General features: G+C 40.4%; 2 protein-coding genes across 4 annotated transcripts in view; one reads left to right on the top strand and one right to left on the bottom strand.

Annotated features, from left to right (window-relative positions):
• The window catches only part of prdm6 (PR domain containing 6), a 106,652-nt gene extending 102,382 nt beyond the window's left edge, over nt 1-4,270 (bottom strand). For 2 of the 3 annotated variants that reach the window (XM_026343190.1, XM_026343191.1), the window contains exons 1-2: nt 4,159-4,270; nt 1,612-2,312 (exon numbers count right to left, since the gene is read on the bottom strand). In XM_026343190.1, coding sequence (XP_026198975.1) covers nt 1,612-2,296 — 685 coding nt within the window. In that variant the 5' untranslated portion in view covers nt 2,297-2,312; nt 4,159-4,270. Of the gene's footprint in view, nt 1-1,611; nt 2,313-3,786; nt 3,933-4,158 lie in introns of those variants that run through there. The other variant, XM_026343189.1, reaches the window with a different exon arrangement.
• Nucleotides 4,271-10,750: 6,480 nt separating this feature from the next.
• LOC113151318 (peptidyl-prolyl cis-trans isomerase C) lies at nt 10,751-17,768 on the top strand. The gene is made up of 6 exons (XM_026344247.1): nt 10,751-10,949; nt 12,184-12,297; nt 12,586-12,679; nt 13,146-13,213; nt 13,546-13,662; nt 15,511-17,768. Exons 1-6 carry the CDS (start codon nt 10,845-10,847, stop codon nt 15,637-15,639), a joined length of 627 nt encoding a protein of 208 aa, XP_026200032.1. The 5' UTR covers nt 10,751-10,844; the 3' UTR covers nt 15,640-17,768.
• The last annotated feature ends 250 nt before the right edge of the window (nt 17,769-18,018 follow it).

An 18,018-nucleotide genomic window follows, 5' to 3' on the forward strand; every position in this document is an offset into this window, starting at 1 on the left:
ATATACACACTATAAATTCCCCAGTAAAGTTCTGAAAAATGCTTCTGACCGATTTTTAAATGATAGTAATTAATGTTTAAATGATGTCTGTGATGAGTAGAAGCATCATTAGGAGCGTTTGTTTGTTATTATATAATTAGTTTTAAAGGGGCTCACACCAAACATGCACCGGCTTTTAGAACATTTGATGATGCTCTCTGGAAATAATTGTTAAAATAAAATCATTAAGAATAAAAATGACTTTAAAAACACAATAAAATAAAAACAAAATAATCGGGTATGAAAAGTGAGTTTGATCCGCAGCGGGAAGCGGAGCTGCTGCCGCTGATTCCAGCTCAAACCGGGAGTGTTGCTGCTCTCACACCGGACAAACGGGCCGCTGAGCTTCGGGACGCACCTCTGCGCCAGATTGACGAGATTTTAAACCAGACAGCGGGGAGCGTGTGCGCCTTTTACGCATGACGGCACGCTGTCAATATCTGCGCGCACACACAGACGCGCACGGACTCACAGGAGGACCGAGTCATAAAGGAGTTTGATCAGTGAAAACGTGGTTTGGTGTTTTTATTCTGAGGCTGACAACTAAAAAAAAAAAAAAACAGGAGTTAAAAATAATGTTTTTTAAATTCAGCAGAGTTTAAATGAAAGAAAAATAAATGAACTAATCAAACATTTAAATTCTGTTTAAACACTTTCTGAAGGAGCTGTTTGAGTTTTCTCTGCACCTGAACAAACACTGATGAAATTAAAGTAAGATGCACTGAATCGATCCGCGAGTTAAGTGGATTAATTATTAACGAGCGCGACATGAGAAAACACGTGGACGCTTATTTCCATAAAATCTGAATGAAGTCTGGTTAATATTAACCATGAGCTGCAGGCCTGCTGCTGCTGTCTGAAGGTTTGAACTCCAGCCAGGCTGCTGACCTCTGACCCCTGGACACCCCCCTTCCTCCAGCTCCTACTGTCCAACACAGCAGCTGTCAAACCGACTGTAACATCTCACACACGCCTCAGGAGGAACTTTTTAAAACTACTCGCCGTAAAACAAACATTAGCTTTGTTTAAATAAATAGGTTTCATGTGTTATAATAAATTACAGCGTCAAATTTTATGATTTAAATCAATTACGTTTCATCTTTAGAGACTTTTGTACTGATAGAAACTAGTTAGATGATCATATATTTATTTCTTATCTACTTTATTTTACATCACTGATTTTTTAAATATATATTATATTGCTTTAATTTGAAGAAATACTGTTATACACACCACACACAAATATATACATTTAAAATGCCTTATAAAAAAAACTATTAAAGTTATAATAAATTAACAGGTGCCAACACCAACATTCTGTTTAGAAACAATATAGAATAATATAAAAATTGATGTAGAAATTTAAATTATATTTGAAATAAACATTAACTAAATCTAGTGAGACATAAATAGTTTGTACACACAGTGAGATTTAAAGTGGTTTAAATTCACTGCAGCTCAGACTTGTTATATATATGATGTTCGATAAAGACACAATTCAATTAGTGGACACACGGCCTGCAAACGTCTAACTGTGTGTGTGTGTGTGTGTGTGTGTGTGTGTGCACGTACGGTTGTTGAGCTCTCCTGTGTGGTTGCTCAGTGGGATGATCTCCATCCTCTGCTGTCCGTACAGGTAGTAGTCCAGCTCCTCCGACGTCAGTTTGAAACTTGTCGTTCCTCCCTTTCCGGCCTCCTCGCTGCCTCCTGCGCTGCCGCTGCTCTTCACGCTGGACGACACCACCCCCACTCCGACCCCCCCACAGCTCTGCTCTTTGGTCTGATGGAGGAGCCCCGCTGCTGGGTTGTGACCCTGCTGGTTCTCTGGGGGCACGACCACCACCAGATCTCCTCCTACTCCTACCCCTGGTCCTCCAGGCCCAGCGCACACCGGAGCCAACGCCTGCCCAAAGAGTGCAATCTGCTGGGGGACGGGCAGCTGGGAGAGCCCTGTGGAGGTGGAGATGGAGGAGGACGGGGTGAGAGCTGCGGCAACTGCTGCTGAAGAAGCAGCTACTGAGGAAGATGTAGAAGAAGAAGAGGAGGAGGATGTGCAGTGTGTGGAGGGCAGGAGGTGGTTGTGTAGGCGAGACGGGCGCAGGTTGTCCATGGGGATGGAGAGGCGGTCAGGTGGAGGCGGCAGCGGGGCCAGAGGGGCCTTCAGCTGTGCCTGAGGGAAGAGCTGCTGCCAGTGCTGCAGGTAAGACGGGTCCACCTTGAGGAAGGCCGAGCCGCTCGGGTCGCCCGGCTTCAGCATGACTGTCCGCCGGCTGCTGCAGGAGAAACACCAGAGAGGACGAGGCGTCAGTCAGCACCAGCAGAGGAGATCAGGGAGGGAAGTAAACATGTACGGGACACACACGGGGGCAGAGCTGTTCAATATGTGCTGGATTTGTGTTTCAGAGGGACAGAAACTCAAACACGAGGCACAACAACTGTGCACGAATTCACCACAAACACATGTGAGATGTAGAAAGTGACCAAACCCGGTGCCAAATCACTGTTAGCACATGTTGTTGTTTACACGTGTTTACGTTTAAGAGACAAACACACTCAAACACGTCACATTAATCTCATTGTTCCCATATTAAATTAGAATTAGAGACATTTAACTGAGACCAGGAGCCAAAACTAAACCGCTCAACATTCGCATTCGTGTTTAGTTTGGTCTGAAGTTGTCACACTGAAGCTGATCTGATCCAAATTTACCATCAGCACATATCGAAGACACATTTCAGCCACATCACTCACATTAACCTCTCATTCCAGCTGATTGATCTGAACTCTGAATACAGACTCCAGGTGTTTCAACAGAATCTGGTCACATTAAAAACACCCGGGCAGCTTTTCAGCCTCGTCACTTCATCCAGTTCGTGCTCAGTTTACACGAAGACGAGATGCAGAAAATTTGAGTTCAAATGTTTTAACGATAGATTTTCTATTTTAAAGTTTAGGTGGATCAGAAAAAAAAATTAAAAGCATGCATTAAATAGATATTTACAATTTTTGAGGCTGTAAAATATATTTAAATTAAAGTTTATACATTAAAATGAGCCTAAAATCATCTCCACACATTGAAGCTCCTGATTTCAAACCAAACCATTCTTTGATTTTAATCTTCTACAAAATGATAATTCTAATAAAATATCAACCTTTTTATGTTTTTTTTCATTATTAAAATTAAACGTTTACCTGGGACTATTCCTACATGACCATATTAATTTGGACACTGACTTCTTCCTGTAAAAACCTCTTCTGTGCTGATGTTCAGGACTCAGATGGTTCAGATTATCCTCACTGTTTTTTCTCCTCAGTCTGATGCTCTGCTGCTTCAACCTGCAGGTGTCCACTGCTGTTTTAAGAGAAAATACTGAGTTCTCCTCTGCTTTGTTTTTATGCTGTTATGTATTTCAGAAATAATAGATTTACTGTAAAATCTGTTTTACTGACTTTTAAAGCATCAGCTCTGAACTGTCCACGTTCATCTCTTGTTGCTGCACATTTTATCATTTAAAGCGGTAAAAATCTCGTGAATATTAAAGATCTGCAGACGTCAACATCACCAACACAGAAACATCTCGTGTCTGATGAATCTCAGCAGCTGAAGTATTTTAATAAATCTTTTCCTGCTTTATAAACACGAGCAGTAAAGTCGCTTTCTGGGGATAAAACGCGGCCAAACTCTATTTCAGACACATAAAATGTGTATAAACTGTACAGCCAATAAAACACTTAGTGTAAACTGACTTCAGCCTCGTTGACCCTCCGCTTCAGCTGTGCTGCGTTCCGCTGCCTCGGTCTCGGATGGTTGTTTTAACGGAGATTTTACGCACACCAAGCGGTTCAAACGCACACTCGGACACAGCTTTGGCTCGTTTACAGTATAAACCAGGTCGTTATTAAAAGTTTTCACATGAGAATAAGTAAATAGGTGGTCCGGATAAGTCCAAGTCAGCTCGGCGGTCCGGCGCGCTGTTTGTGTCCACGCAGAGGCAGCGGTGGGCGGGTGGAGGCGCTGGGACGCTCCGCTGGGTTTTCCCGGAGTTTTCCGGGATGTTGCGTTTTTCTTTGTTTGTTTTTTTTAAAGTGAAATTTATTGAAGCACAAAAAGAGGCTTACTGCTGTCAGAGTGTGCGGCTCCTTATGCGCTAAATTCCGGGCAGCGCTGGAAGGTTTGTCCCTCCTCCGGGCTGCGGTGAACCATCGAGGGGAGCCGGGACAGTTCGCTGCGTCCTGCGCGTCTCAGGAGCCAAAACTATCGGAGCGCCTACTGAACAAGTCTCTCTCTCTCTCCCTCCTCCTCCTCTCTCTCTGCCACTGACTTGCCCTCTCCCCTCCTCTCTCTCTCTCTTATCTGCTAGGGTCTCTCTCCCATCCTAATTCACACGTGTTATTTCTCAGCACTCTCACACTTCTCCTTCTCCGTTTCTCTCCATCCTCATCTTCAAACTCTTTCTCTGAGTCACATCTCTCCACTCTCACTGCTCCTTCTTTACCATTGTTTCTTTTTCTTCAGAGTCAGTTCAGTTAAAATGCTTTTTATTATACTGATGTTCACACAGGTCTGATTGGTACTAGATGAGTTAATATGTGTAAAACAAAAACTAAATCAACATTCAGTCTGAATCTGTGCTGTTAATGATGTAAATGTAACTGTAAAAACCTCTGAAACTAAATGCTAGTTGTGCACAGTTCTGCAGACAGAAGATGCCTTCAACACACTACATTTTCTACAACTATAGTTGTGTGACAGTACATAAACGTATCAGGGCTGAAGTTTACTGCACTTAGAAGAAGCTGTAACATCATCTGGGCGATGTCCATGTGTCTGTTTTATACAACACTGAGAATTTACTTTGAGGAGGAACTGAAGTGGACTCGCACATTTTGTCAGTCCACACTTGACCTCCAGCGTAATGCTCTGATTAGATTATAGGACGTTTGAGTCTTCTCGGGTCGTCACTGTGTCAGATTAAGACGCTGTAACAGCCAGAGGAGGTGGAATTAAGTTTTCAGTTTTTGTTTGTTTATCCTTATGATCAACTGATTCTTAAGAACGCTTTTAAAGAACGCTTTTAAAGAACGCTTTTAAAGAAGTCCTTCAGATGTGATGAACTGATTAGATTAGAGCCACAGGTCAAAGTCACACTGGCTTCATGTTCTTCCAGTTTTGTGAACGCGACATGTGAGAAATACTTGGAGTTTATTTTTTTCCAAAATTTTAGTACAAATGTCTAATTGGACTCAGTGATAAACTGATTAGTTTTGGTGCCAAAAGGTCAAAGGTCAAGGTCACAGTCACCACATGTTCATCCAGTTCTTGTTGTGAATGTCATGTCTCCTGTTTACGTCTTGAGGTAATTTTCTTAAATCTGTTACAAACTTGTGACTTGGGGTCAAGGATGAACTGATTAGATGTTGGTGGTTAAAGGTCAAGGTCACTGTGACCTCATGTGAGGTGGTGGAAATAAAACTCTTCAACTAGATTAAGATCCTAGTTCCTCAGGTGGAAATGCAGAGAGCAGTAAAAGTTCCTCCAAACGTCTCTATGATGGAGACAAATAGAATCACAGAGACATGATTATGAAACTAACGACGTGTCAGTGAACTCACCTTTTAAAGATTTAGAACAGATACTTGAAAATACATTAAAGGGAATAAGACTTAATATTTAGTTACTGTAACTGCATCAAGTCTGTGACTCCGACGTCACCAAACCTAAACCTGATGAGCGTCTTTCTGATGACTGGTTCATTTTCATCTCATCAGTCTATTAAACTTATTTAATTAATACCTTCACTCGTGTTCTCTGTGGGTTGTTGCTGATGTCACTAACTGTTGTGTTTGTCTTTGCAGGTCTCACAATTTTCTGTCATCATCTGTCTTCTTTAGTCCACCCTTCCTACGTCTATTATTTAGTCCACCAGTGGTTTCATTCCAAATGGTTTTCCTGGTCACGGCCAGCGTTTGTGCAACAGATTTTCCATCTTCTCTCAGCTTCACAATAACCCGTGTTATCCAGCTCTCTCTCAAATCTGTAACTGAGCGCAGACATTCAGTGATATTTCCTGGCTGAATAATTAATGTAATAGGACACCCCTGGGCAACATAAAACATACATAAACATAAACATAGACATAGACAGACATAAACACCTGGAAATAAAAGCTGAAAGTTGATCTTTTGTCTCATCTACAGCTAAATAAAGAACTGGCCTCATTGTCCCAATACTTTTGGAGAAGTGTGTGTTCTTTTTACTGTGTACTTCTGACCCAGGCCAGAGGGACAAACTTGTATTTGAGGTGAGATCATTTCATATTGTACTTGTTCATAAAGTATAGTCTATATTATAGATATACTGACTGATGTGTCCTGAAAAGAAATGTGTTCAGACCCGACACCTTCATTCTCTCACGATGAGGTGTGTTTAACAACCTCAGACTCGGTGTTTCTCATTTGTCTTCATTCATCTTCTTTAGGGCTCGAGCCTGTTTATCTACTTAGTGCAACAATAAAGATCATTAATTTTATTCCAGTTATTGTTATTATTATTATTACTGGTTGTGTAGGTGGTCGTCCTGCTGTCAGCTCACCTCCAGCTCGCTCGCTCTCTCTAATTCAGTGTGTGTGTGCAGATAAGACAGATTACAGCGAGTTCATTGTGTTTCTGGGTCTGACTTGTTATCCATGACCCCGAGCTTTCCCACCCGTCTGCTGCATGCTCTCTCACACACACACACACACACACACACACAACACACACACACACAGAGCGAGGCATGTAAAGCATACAGTATGTGTGTATACATTAGTCATTGTAAGCTGCTGTGGATAAGAACATCAGCTAACTGCCTGAAAATGTAAGTGTGTGTGTTGTTATGACTGGCGTCGCCCTGACAGGCCCCATTTGTCATCCTTGGGACCTCTGGTGGATTGATAACGAACAAAAACACAAACATAAGCGTCTGAAAATGAACTCTTGTGGACTTAAAGCGACTTTTTCAGCGCACAGGAATGTGGGGCAACAACAGGTCGTCTGATTGGCTGGAGCACACGTTCAGGGTCGACGGTAGCCAGGAGAGAGTTGAACGGTTGGTAGTTTGAATCCAAACAGCTGCTTTAAGTTTTATTGTTCACATATCAAACTCGATTCAGACAGGGAACTGAAAGAAAACGTCCTGCACTTAGAAAGTCAGCAGCAAAGATGTTGTTTTCACGATTTAACCAGAGAGTTTTAAACTCAGAGGCCGAGGGCATCAAAGCCCCGTATACGTCTCCAGCTCCTTTTTTAGTAATTTAATAACGTCTTTCTGAAGAATTTCACTGTTAGTCATTGCTGCAAATGAAGTAAGAGTCACATCTCTGGAATCACAATAACTCACTTCACACTACATTTGAAGAGAGTTTTTCGTGGTCATGCACGATACTGAAGACAGATTCAAACCAGTTGACAGATTTTTTAAATTAACTACAAAAAAAATCCTACTGTGGCTATCGAGAACAACCTGAACCGAAAACTTGTGGTGTCTGGTGTTATTTGTCTTCATCTGCGAGGATAAACTCTCTCTGAGACTCATGTGATTTTGATTTACTTTGTTTTTTTGGGAGTAAAGCAACAGAAGTCTGGAGGGGAAGAGAGGGACGGACAGTAAATATGTCCTGTTTTGGTTTCTAGTGATCCTAAAATTCATGGTCTCAGTCTCATTTTTAGAAAAACACACTGATCTCTCCGTTTACTGTACTGAGAGTTAGTTTCCACCACTGTGTCTCCTACACTCCTAATACTTCAGTGGAATCGTGAGTCACTTGCACTTTGCAGCTTTTATCTAACATCTGTTGCCGAGTTAAAACTAAGATGACAACATGAGGAGTTTTTAAGATCTGATATAAAATCAACAGAACAGAGGTCGACTCCTGAGCCTACTTTTATTTGAATACTGTTTCTACTTGTTGTTTTATGTACTTTATATTTTACTTAAAGCTACTAAATGTCTGTTTTTTAACATACAGTCTGGCAGAGGAGCAGAGAAATTAGCTTCTGAAGGTTTGAGCGAGGCTCGACCTTTTAACCAAACACAAAATCTCATTTAAGAGCAGGGGGAGCAGGTTGCCCATCATAGGTTTAAGCAGGACTTTTATTGTCATTAGGGATTTTCAAACAGACACACTTAAGTAAAGGATCTGAGATGTATTTGATCCCAATTTGTGTGTTTTGTCATGTTTGTCATTTTATGTTGATGTCACACTTCTGAATGTGTAACCTGTTATTCTTATTAACAGTTTCATTTGTGTTATTAACGCCTGGAGTCCTCATTATTCATGCACAGACCTCCAAATGTAGCTGCAGGATCCTTTTCCCCCACTTCATCATCATCATTACTTGTCTATAATTACAGTTTGTCTCCATATTGAAGCTCGAGATCGTCTGTTCTACCCAGAAAGAGAAGATATAAAAAAAAACAGAAGCAGAGCAGGAGGAGAATTAGGTGTTTTCATCCATTGATTAATGGCTCTCTAAAGCAAAGCACATCGGAGGAGCCGGCCGATCAATAAATTAACTGCCCAAATTCATCATTTTCTACAACAAAAGCTAATTATTTAGACGGCTGCAGGAAAAGAAAAAACGCAATATTAACAACAGTTCATTTAGCAAAGCTGGGTATTCCTGCATGTGAGAACGCTGCAGAGCCGCCTGTTCAACAACACCCACATGGTCGTAGGTTTGAAAACTGAAGTTACAGAATTAAACTGTTGCCACGGTTCAAACTGCAAAATGTGGTCTGAGAGTTAAACTCAGGTTCATGGTTGATGATGAAGATAAATCCAGTTTATCAGAACAGATTCCTCCAACAGGCCCGTCAAACCCAGGCTGAACGTGAACAGCACAGCTCTACTTCTTCTACCACCATCCTCTCCATGTATGTGTGGCGTTCAGGGGCTGCACAGAATGTGGGTCAGTTGTGTTTCGGAGCCAAATTATCTATGTCAGTCACAGAGGGTTGATGTAGATTTTATGGAAGTTACCTGGTTCATTTTAATCTGTGTGAGCTGAACTTTGAACCTGGTGAATTGTGAACTTACACGTCACTAAGTTCATTTTAAATACTGTAACTAGCCTACGCTGACGTCTCCAAAGTGAATGTTTGACTGTGAGCCGTTTAGCTGATAAACACTTAACGACCTTTTAATCAGACTTGTTAAAGATGTTTTTATTTTACTTTATTTTCCTGAGTACTGTTAAAACTCTTTGCACATAAACCAGCGGCGTCTTTAAACTGAATTTAAGGAGGTGTAGAAGGTTTGTTTCCATTTGGGGATAAATGAGGCCTTATTGGTTTAAATCCATGAGGGTCAGTTAGCACAGAAGTGACGGTAATTCAATTAAAGCGTTTGCATTTCCCCTGTTCATTTACAACACACACACACACACACACACCTCTGTAACCTTGGTATATATAAATATACAGGTTTAAAGCGGTGTCACTTTCATTTACATAGGAGCATGTTGTTAACGTCCTGCTTTGACATCCAATTAAAACGTTTACATTTCTGCTTAATTAATTCAGCTGATGGTGAAAAGAAAAGACGAATGGACGGGCTGATTTGACAGGAGACCAATAACTGTCTGTGTGAGCGTGAGAGAGAGCGAGTGTGTGTGTGTGTGTGTGTGTGTGTGTGTGTGTGAGTGTGTGTCCGGCCATGTTGTTAAGGTCACGGCAGGCTGACTATTATAATTCATCTCCATAGACGTGTATTCAGCGGGGACTCACACATTCTCTTTTTCAGCTTTATTTCCTGCAGCTGAAGCCGAGTCGAGCTGCACCGAGTAGTTTTTAATGCAGTAAAGTGTTTTAAAGCTGCACGGACTTCATTATCCTTCTGTTTACTGTTTAAAAACTAACTGCTGAAGCTGATTTTTAGTCTCTGTGCTGGAAAATGCATTTGTCAAACAGGCTGCAAAGCTGCAGCATCAGAAGCTGCTTTATTGCAGAGGGGACGATGGACAATGGGGAAGATGATACGTCTTGTGTCCTGTGTACAATGAAGTTGAAACTGAGTTAACCCAGCTTTAGATAAAGCTTAAAGCATGTTTAGTCATGTTTGAGTCAAAGCCCTAATAACCATGTGTTGGTATTTTTGGTATTTACCAGCTTTGAACTGGTCACCACCAGTTCACTCTGTGTAATCCAGGTTTTGTAAAGTTCTTTTCGTCGGCTCGCTGCTCTTTGCTCCACATGTTACAGCCAAGCTCAGATTTTATTAACTTAGCATGTTGCTGTTCTACGTTGTATGGAAGTGATGAGGAAACACTGACTGGTGCACGAGGAGAAAATCGTTTGAGCAGCACATTTAGTTCAAGACTTCACTTTGTCTTAATGTTGTTGCCTTTGATGTGAAGCGTTGTCTCTGTTAATTAGAGCAGAAACAGACCAAAATAATCCTGAGGCTGTAATTTTACTGTCAAATGTTAAATTTTGCTGTTTTACTTAAATCACATTTATTTATTTTGACTCTTTGTTGTTGTTGTTCTGGTTTTAAATGGGCTCCCTCCCTCCCTTGTTTTGCCTCCTTGTCTCCTCTCCTATGCTTGTTGTTGTCCTCTCATGCCTCCTCGTCTCCTCTTGCTCTCCTCGGTGGGAGGGACTGTGATCCAGGCTCAGCCCACAGCGGGTGTGGTCTGGTGATGCAGCCGAGTCTGGAGCGCTGTTTCCCGGCCAGCCTCCCAGCTGTGACTCGCCGTGATCTCTTCTTCTCCTGCCCCCTTAACGTTTCTCCCTGCAGGGCCTCGATCTCTGCGGTAAAAGATGGAGCTCCGGACGCTGCTTCCCTCTCTGCTCGTGCTCTGTGCCGCATGTCTCCAGTCGGTGTCCGGCGCGGCTTCTCGGAGAGGACCGAGAGTCACCGAGAAGGTGGGTGATGAGATCCGCCGCAGTCATTTGCATGAGTCTCGCAGCGCGTCTCTGCTCCTCTCCGTGCGCCATCGGCGCCTTCTTATGGCGATCAGCTGTGCGCGACACAGGATAACGTGTGTAGCCTACAGTACGAGCACGCACATTCATACATGGACGCGCGTAGACACGCACACAGGCGCACTGGGAGAAGACGTGTCCAGGCACAGCTGAAACTGGGTCTGGACCGAGAAACGGAAACACACTTGTCCGTGTCTAGAGATTCAGAGAAGCATCCAGAATATGTAGGACAGCCCAGACACGCGCACACGCGCACAGCGGTACACGTGTCCATCCAGATGACGCTGAACGCGCAGCGCGTTAACCTGCATCTGCGCGCAGACACAGGACCCGAGATCCATACAGTAGAAAGAGAAATATAAAAGATCCAAATATTCATTTACAAAGAACAAATGTGACGGAGAAGCACGAACTGCCTCAAATGGATCCGAGTCCTGATCGACAACAGCTGCTGGTATTAACAGAATAAGAACTGGACCCTGATGGGTTCATGTGGTGCTGTTCACAACCTGATGTTTCAGAGGCAGTTTAGAGAGAAGCAGATCAAACGCTTATAGGCGACATTTAAAAACAAAAAGCAATATTATAGTAACATTAAATAATATTATAGTAACATTAAATAATATTATAGTAACATTATATTATAGTAACATTATATTATATTATAGTAACATTATATTATATTATAGTAACATTAAATTATATTATAGTAACATTAAAGTTTGAATGGTGTGGTCAACTTTAGCTCCACAGTTTTCAGCTGCTTCTCTGTAGGATCTTTATTAAGATAACAGGTGTTTGCATGAGGTGTATGATAAATAAAATGTGGTTAAAAGCTCCAGAAAAGTTACTGAATGAACCCTGAGTTAAGATTATTTGGTCAACCTGCAGTAAGTGTGGTCGATGTGGACACTTTATCAGTTATTGTTGCTAATGTTTACAAAATAATTTGAACTAACATGAATTATTTATTTATCATTTGAATCCTTTATCAAGCAAAAATGAAACAAGATCCAAACATCTGGTTGTTTCAGCTTCTTAAACGTGAATCTTTGCTTCTGTTCTTCGTGATAGATGTTGCTAAATATTAATGACATTAAACCTTCTGCAGCAGAAGTCAAATAAAACCCACATGCAACATCTGTGTTCTAACTTACCGTGTGTGTGTCTCCAGGTGTTTTTTGACATCACGGTGGCCGGTCACGAGGTGGGACGGATCGTCATCGGCCTGTTTGGAGAGGTCGTCCCTCTTACTGTCAATAACTTTGTTGCCTTGGCAGCTGGGGAGGTAGGATGATGCTGTAAACAAACATGCACACAGAAAAATACATGTTAAAAAAGAAACGTACTGATGTAAACAGTCCTTGTTTTGATATTAGCATAAGTTTAGCTGCATGCAGTAACATATTGTTGCACATCAAGCAGTTTCTAATTTTCCTTTTGTTGCCATCTGTCCTGTGAAAAGGTTCAATCTAATCCATCTGTCAGAGCTGCAAACATTATCTGACTGCACAGTTGTCGCTGTCTGTGGCCATGCAGATAGTTACATGTAAGTGTTGCACGTGTGTCTCTGCAGAAAGGCTACGGCTACAAAGGGACAAAGTTTCACAGGGTCATCAAGGATTTCATGATCCAGGGGGGAGACTTCACTGCTGGAGATGGAACTGGAGGTGGGAACGAGACTCAAAGTGACTGATTCTCTGTGGGACACAGAATCTCTAACCTCTAAAATAATCAGGAAAAAAACTACACAAACACTCAACAACAATTTCTCTACATATGTCTAATTGCAGATTTTCTGTCCTCAACACAAACCTGTAGAACACATTATGTTGTAGCAGAGGGCAGATTTGTAGTTTTGTTCACCTTAACTTCCATAACAATCGATTGCTGCATAAAGAGTGTTGCCAGTTGTTGCTTGTTCAGGTTCAACACCGACATAAGTGGTTGTTCTTGTAGAACATGTCGTAAAACAATAGAACAAGACATTTTAAATGAACACATAACAACAACAAGTTCAGAAAGAGAAATGTGTTTATTTTGCAGATATGTGGGACAAAGTCCATTTCTTCACTAGGTCAAACTAAAAAAGAAAACATCACCACTTGAAAGTGATAAAATTCTCTTTGCATCCAGGTCACAGCATCTATGGAACAACCTTTGCAGATGAAAACTTTAAGCTGAAGCATTCAGGAGCTGGCTGGGTAAGTTCAGACACAGACACAGGTGTAGTCCCTCTGAGAACCTCTAATGATAACTATCACAAGCAACAAATGAGGCCTTCAGGTCAGTCTACTGAACAAAATTAGAATTTTAAAACAAACTAGTGCTGCACTAATGAGATGCTACAGCAACTATTTTGATAATGAACTGTCACAGGTTTGATCTTAATCTGGTATTCTTTGGGTTTTTGACTCTTGATCTGACCAAACGAACCATTTACAGATCTAACTTTAGTCAACAGGCATAAACAGACCAGACAACTAACAGATTATTCAGTTGTTGTTAGCTGCAGTGTGATCTGTGTTTGTACCAGGTGAGCATGGCGAACGCTGGTCCGGACACCAGCGGGTCACAGTTCTTCATCCTGGCTGCCAAAGCGCCGTGGCTGGACGGGAAACACGTTGTTTTTGGCAAAGTCCTGGACGGAATGGTGGGTGGATGACTTTTCATAAAGTTGCTGCATGTTGCTTTCACAAAAAATAACATTTTCTCATCAGAAAGAAAAATCATGGGTGCAGTGGGTCATAATTCCTGTGATGTCAGCAAACATACATAAGAGAAACCACAAAACAGTCCACAAGAGGCCGGTCTGCTTCTTTGTTTAGACAGTTTTGCCACAGCTGAACTGGATTTGTGTGTGGATTCAGGAGCCCCACCCATTCAGGAAGTGGTCTAGACCAATTAGTGGTAGATGGAGGTTTCCTGTGGACAGTAACATATGAACACCTACATGTTTTAACAAATATAAAACACGTACAGCTTATTTTGAGCTTCACGGTTCTGTGTTGACATTCAATCTATGGCCTTTTATCAGCAGTTTAGAGGATTTAAACTGTAAAACATTATACAGGGATGTAGTAGAATGAACTTAGGTTTATTTTTTGTTAATTAAGCTTAATAATAATACATTATTTCCTTTCATATAAATTAAAGTTAGTGTTCAACCAACAGATACAGAAAATAAAACAAGATTAATGAATCTTCATTTGTTAATTTGATTAAACAGCTCAGTTAACTAAATAAGTTGACAGAACTTTTCTCCAGTTCAGTGAACTTAACTCGGCTTTACATTTTCAAACCTCATAAAAAACACATTGAACTAACTATTAAAGCATGAGTTTAGTTTCATTGTGTTTTCAAAGCAGCAGGTGAACATGTTTCTAAGTCTCATTAAAAAAATATTTACAGTGTAGTTGGAGCAACATGATGCACATGAAAGCACCACAGAAATCAGCTACTACAGCCCTCATTAGTCTTAATCATAACCACTGAAGTAAGAGGAGCTGTAGCTGTTGAAACTTGGAATTAATTTCTAAATGACATCCTGCTGACTGACTGTTAAAATGACTTGTGCTAAAAATTTGATTTGCAAAGCTTCAGTCTGTAACTAAACCTAAAAGTTCACTGCAAAGAGAAATGGAAACATATTGAGCAGCCTGGTGTAAGAACATGTTTTATTTTTCCTGCACATTATGAAAAATCTAAATCAAAAGCAGAAGAGCAACTGGAACTGATGAAATCTCAATAATAATAGAAATAATCCCTGACTGCTAGTTCAAATTTAGCAAAAGAGCCGAGTGAATATTAGAGTGAAATTAATCATTATCTGGACAAATAATAATATAATATTCATAATTATTTAATACTTAAATTAGAGTTTCATTCATAGTTTGTCACACTACAGTTTTGCAGCAGTACTTGAGCCACTGCAGGTGCAGTCGTGCAGCGGATGGATCAATTCCACCAACAGAGACATTTGCACACAACAAATCATCCGATTCCTCCAGAAGGTGAAAGGAATCAGATTTGTTCCCTTCAATAGTGTTTACTGAAGCCTTTTTATGTCAGTCAGCAACAGCATACTCATATTTATCTGAATTCAATCATTCTAATTAACTAAGTAAAGCTAAAGCAATGGTTTCAGGATATTTAATTGTACCAGATGTTACTGCTGTGGAATCACTGAACTGGTGTCTGGTGTTAAGAAGTCATCTTAAGGCACTTTACAGTGTTCAAGATTTAATACCTTACAAAATGTAACTGTATACAGAATTATATAGAAAACCCAGAAACCCCAGTGCACTAGGTGACGGTGGGGAGGAAAAAACTCCCTTTAGAAGAAGAAACTTCCAGTAGAACCTCGACCGGTTGAGGTGAGTGAAAAGAAGAGAGAGAAATAAACAGCAGGCAACAAAAAAACAACAACAAGCAGCAAAAACACTAGCATATATATTTGTGTTGACTGTATCTAACCTGCTTCTGTCTGTCTCCCCCGCAGGCTGTGGTTCACACCATCGAGCTTCAGGACACGAACGACAGGAACCTCCCGTACACAGAGTGCGTGATTGTCAACAGCGGCAGGATCCCTGTCAAAGAGCCCTTCGTGGTGGAGGTGGAGGGCTGGTAAATACCACTGTCAGGAGTTATGGTAGAACAAAGACAACATGTGATCACTATACACTGGTGGCCAATCAGAAGTCCCAGCTGCAGTGTGCCAAATTCATGTTTTCAGTTAATTAATTTTGCTTGGTAATGGGCTAATGCTGATGCTAATGTTTCCATACCTGAGCTCATACCTGAAAATCCAAATTCAATGCACAGCACTGAAAACAAGTTAACATGATGATAACGTACTGAACATTAACATGTTTACATGCTCAACTAAACTGCAAATGCAATAGAGCCTTCAGTTGATTACAGTTCTTAAAATGCATGTTTACTTTTACATCACTTGGTTAAGGTTGGGGAAAGGTTGTGGTCTATTTATTAAGTTTATTTACCTTTGAACAAAATCACGATTCTTCTACTCCAATCTTATCACTAAACTTAACCACACAGGACTGAAAAAATAGATTGCAGTTGCAGTTTAGTTGCACTAAAACTTTTAGGTCACAGAGCTGCACAAAGATCAACAGCTGTTAGTGTTTAATTCCAACACTTTTCTAACAACAGCAACAGTTTAACTCACTAAATCTTAAGTGTGACTTCTGCTTGATCTCTACTGTATGCAAATAATATAAGTATCTTTTTTATTTTTAAGTTATTAACAGAATATATAAGCAACGCAGTAGCTGGATAACAAACATCTGTGATATATGAAGGATATTTGTTTAGATTGCAGTGATTACTGCGTGTAGAGAACAGCTTCATGGACAAAAACCTTTCCCACGTGCTGTTGTAAAGACAAAAGCGGTTAAATTTCAAGATCACTGCAAAATAAGCCTTGGTTCACAGTTTATGCGTATAGTGCCAAAAAAAGGACTATTCATTAATTCATAAAAAAAAAAACATATCACTTCATGAAATAAGTAAGATACAAAGAAAAGTGTGTTGTGATTATGTAAAACATTTATTTTACTGAAACTTTTTAAAATAGTTTTTCATGCAGTTTTATTCATAAAGGTCTCATAGAAAAGTCTTTAACATTTCAAACACCAAACCATCGATCTGACGTTTTCAGCAGATGTGGTGGCAGTGTTAACACCTGTGTATTAATCAGATTCACTGTGCTTAATGCTAACTGTTATATATGTTAGCATACATGCATATTTAAAGGATGGTGCCTGTGCACATAATCTTTAAATGGTAGAACAAACTTAATGAGAACAACATTAAACTACACTACACTTTAACAAACGGTTGGTGCTGAACTCATGACAGATAATCATAGAACTGCACTTACAAAATAACTATGTAGCAGCTCATTAATATCTTAGTGCCAAGTTGTTGTTCTTCATATGCCAAACTCCCTTCACTTTCTATGCATTTAAACAACATTTAACCATTTTAATTTCAGGACCTGTTAACATGCAAAAAAACTTTCAAATGCAAAACATGTGAAATGTCTTTCCTGCACTTTCTCATTTTTTATCATAACATTTTTAAAATTGTTTTAAAGAACAGTTCCTCTTAATGAATTATGCACCATATCATGTTTCCAAAACTATGGCACAAATTGCACCAGAGTATTAAAACTGTAGTGTTACTGTTGATGTCACTTTGTTTTAAGGCTGAATTATGCTTCTGCGTTCTGAACATAAACAAACAAATATGTTCCGTTATGTTCTGAGATGTTCGCCAGTGGCTCCCATCCACTAGTGGGCGGTGTCACGTTTAGCATGTCACAATTTACTGAAGAAGTAGAATTAATCTGAAAACTGAGGAGTTAAAATTAAGGAGACCCAAGAGTAAACAAGACACTACACTGAGTTATATAATTAATAACAACATTCAGATTCTGATTCAGTTTAGTTCAATTCAATTTACCCATAACACCCTTTTCTGCTTGGGTCTGTGTAAAAGTTTACGTGTTCCTGTGGAGAAGCATAATGTGGTTCTGTCAATGTTTATCCTATTGTTTGTTGTTAATGTTCTTTTCATTTAAACTGTGGTAATCAAGAAGAGCTATGACCGACTCCTCGTGTCGCTGAATTTAACGTAGCATCAAAACATATCAAAAGCTCTGTTTGTTATTTTCAACAGCAGCAGAAAAAGCGTGCCAACACTTGTATTTTCTACAATAAACTTTGAGCTGTTCATCTGCATCATGTGAGTTCATGTTCAGTTATTTTAGCACCTCTCCCTCTGACGGTCGCTGTTAGTCTGTTAATGAACACAGAAATGCTCAACGTGTTTCCAGTGGACAGTAGAACAGTGTTACTCATGGTCACAGACGTGCTGCACCTGAAAAAGACACGTTCCGACTCCGACTTTGTCCTAAAGACCCTTTTTTGTCTCCCAGTTGAACCAGTTGTGGGTCTGCGGTCCGCTGTTTGAGAAGCATTGG

This window comes from Anabas testudineus, chromosome 9 (genome assembly GCF_900324465.2).
Source record: "Anabas testudineus chromosome 9, fAnaTes1.2, whole genome shotgun sequence".
Taxonomy (NCBI): domain Eukaryota; kingdom Metazoa; phylum Chordata; class Actinopteri; order Anabantiformes; family Anabantidae; genus Anabas; species Anabas testudineus.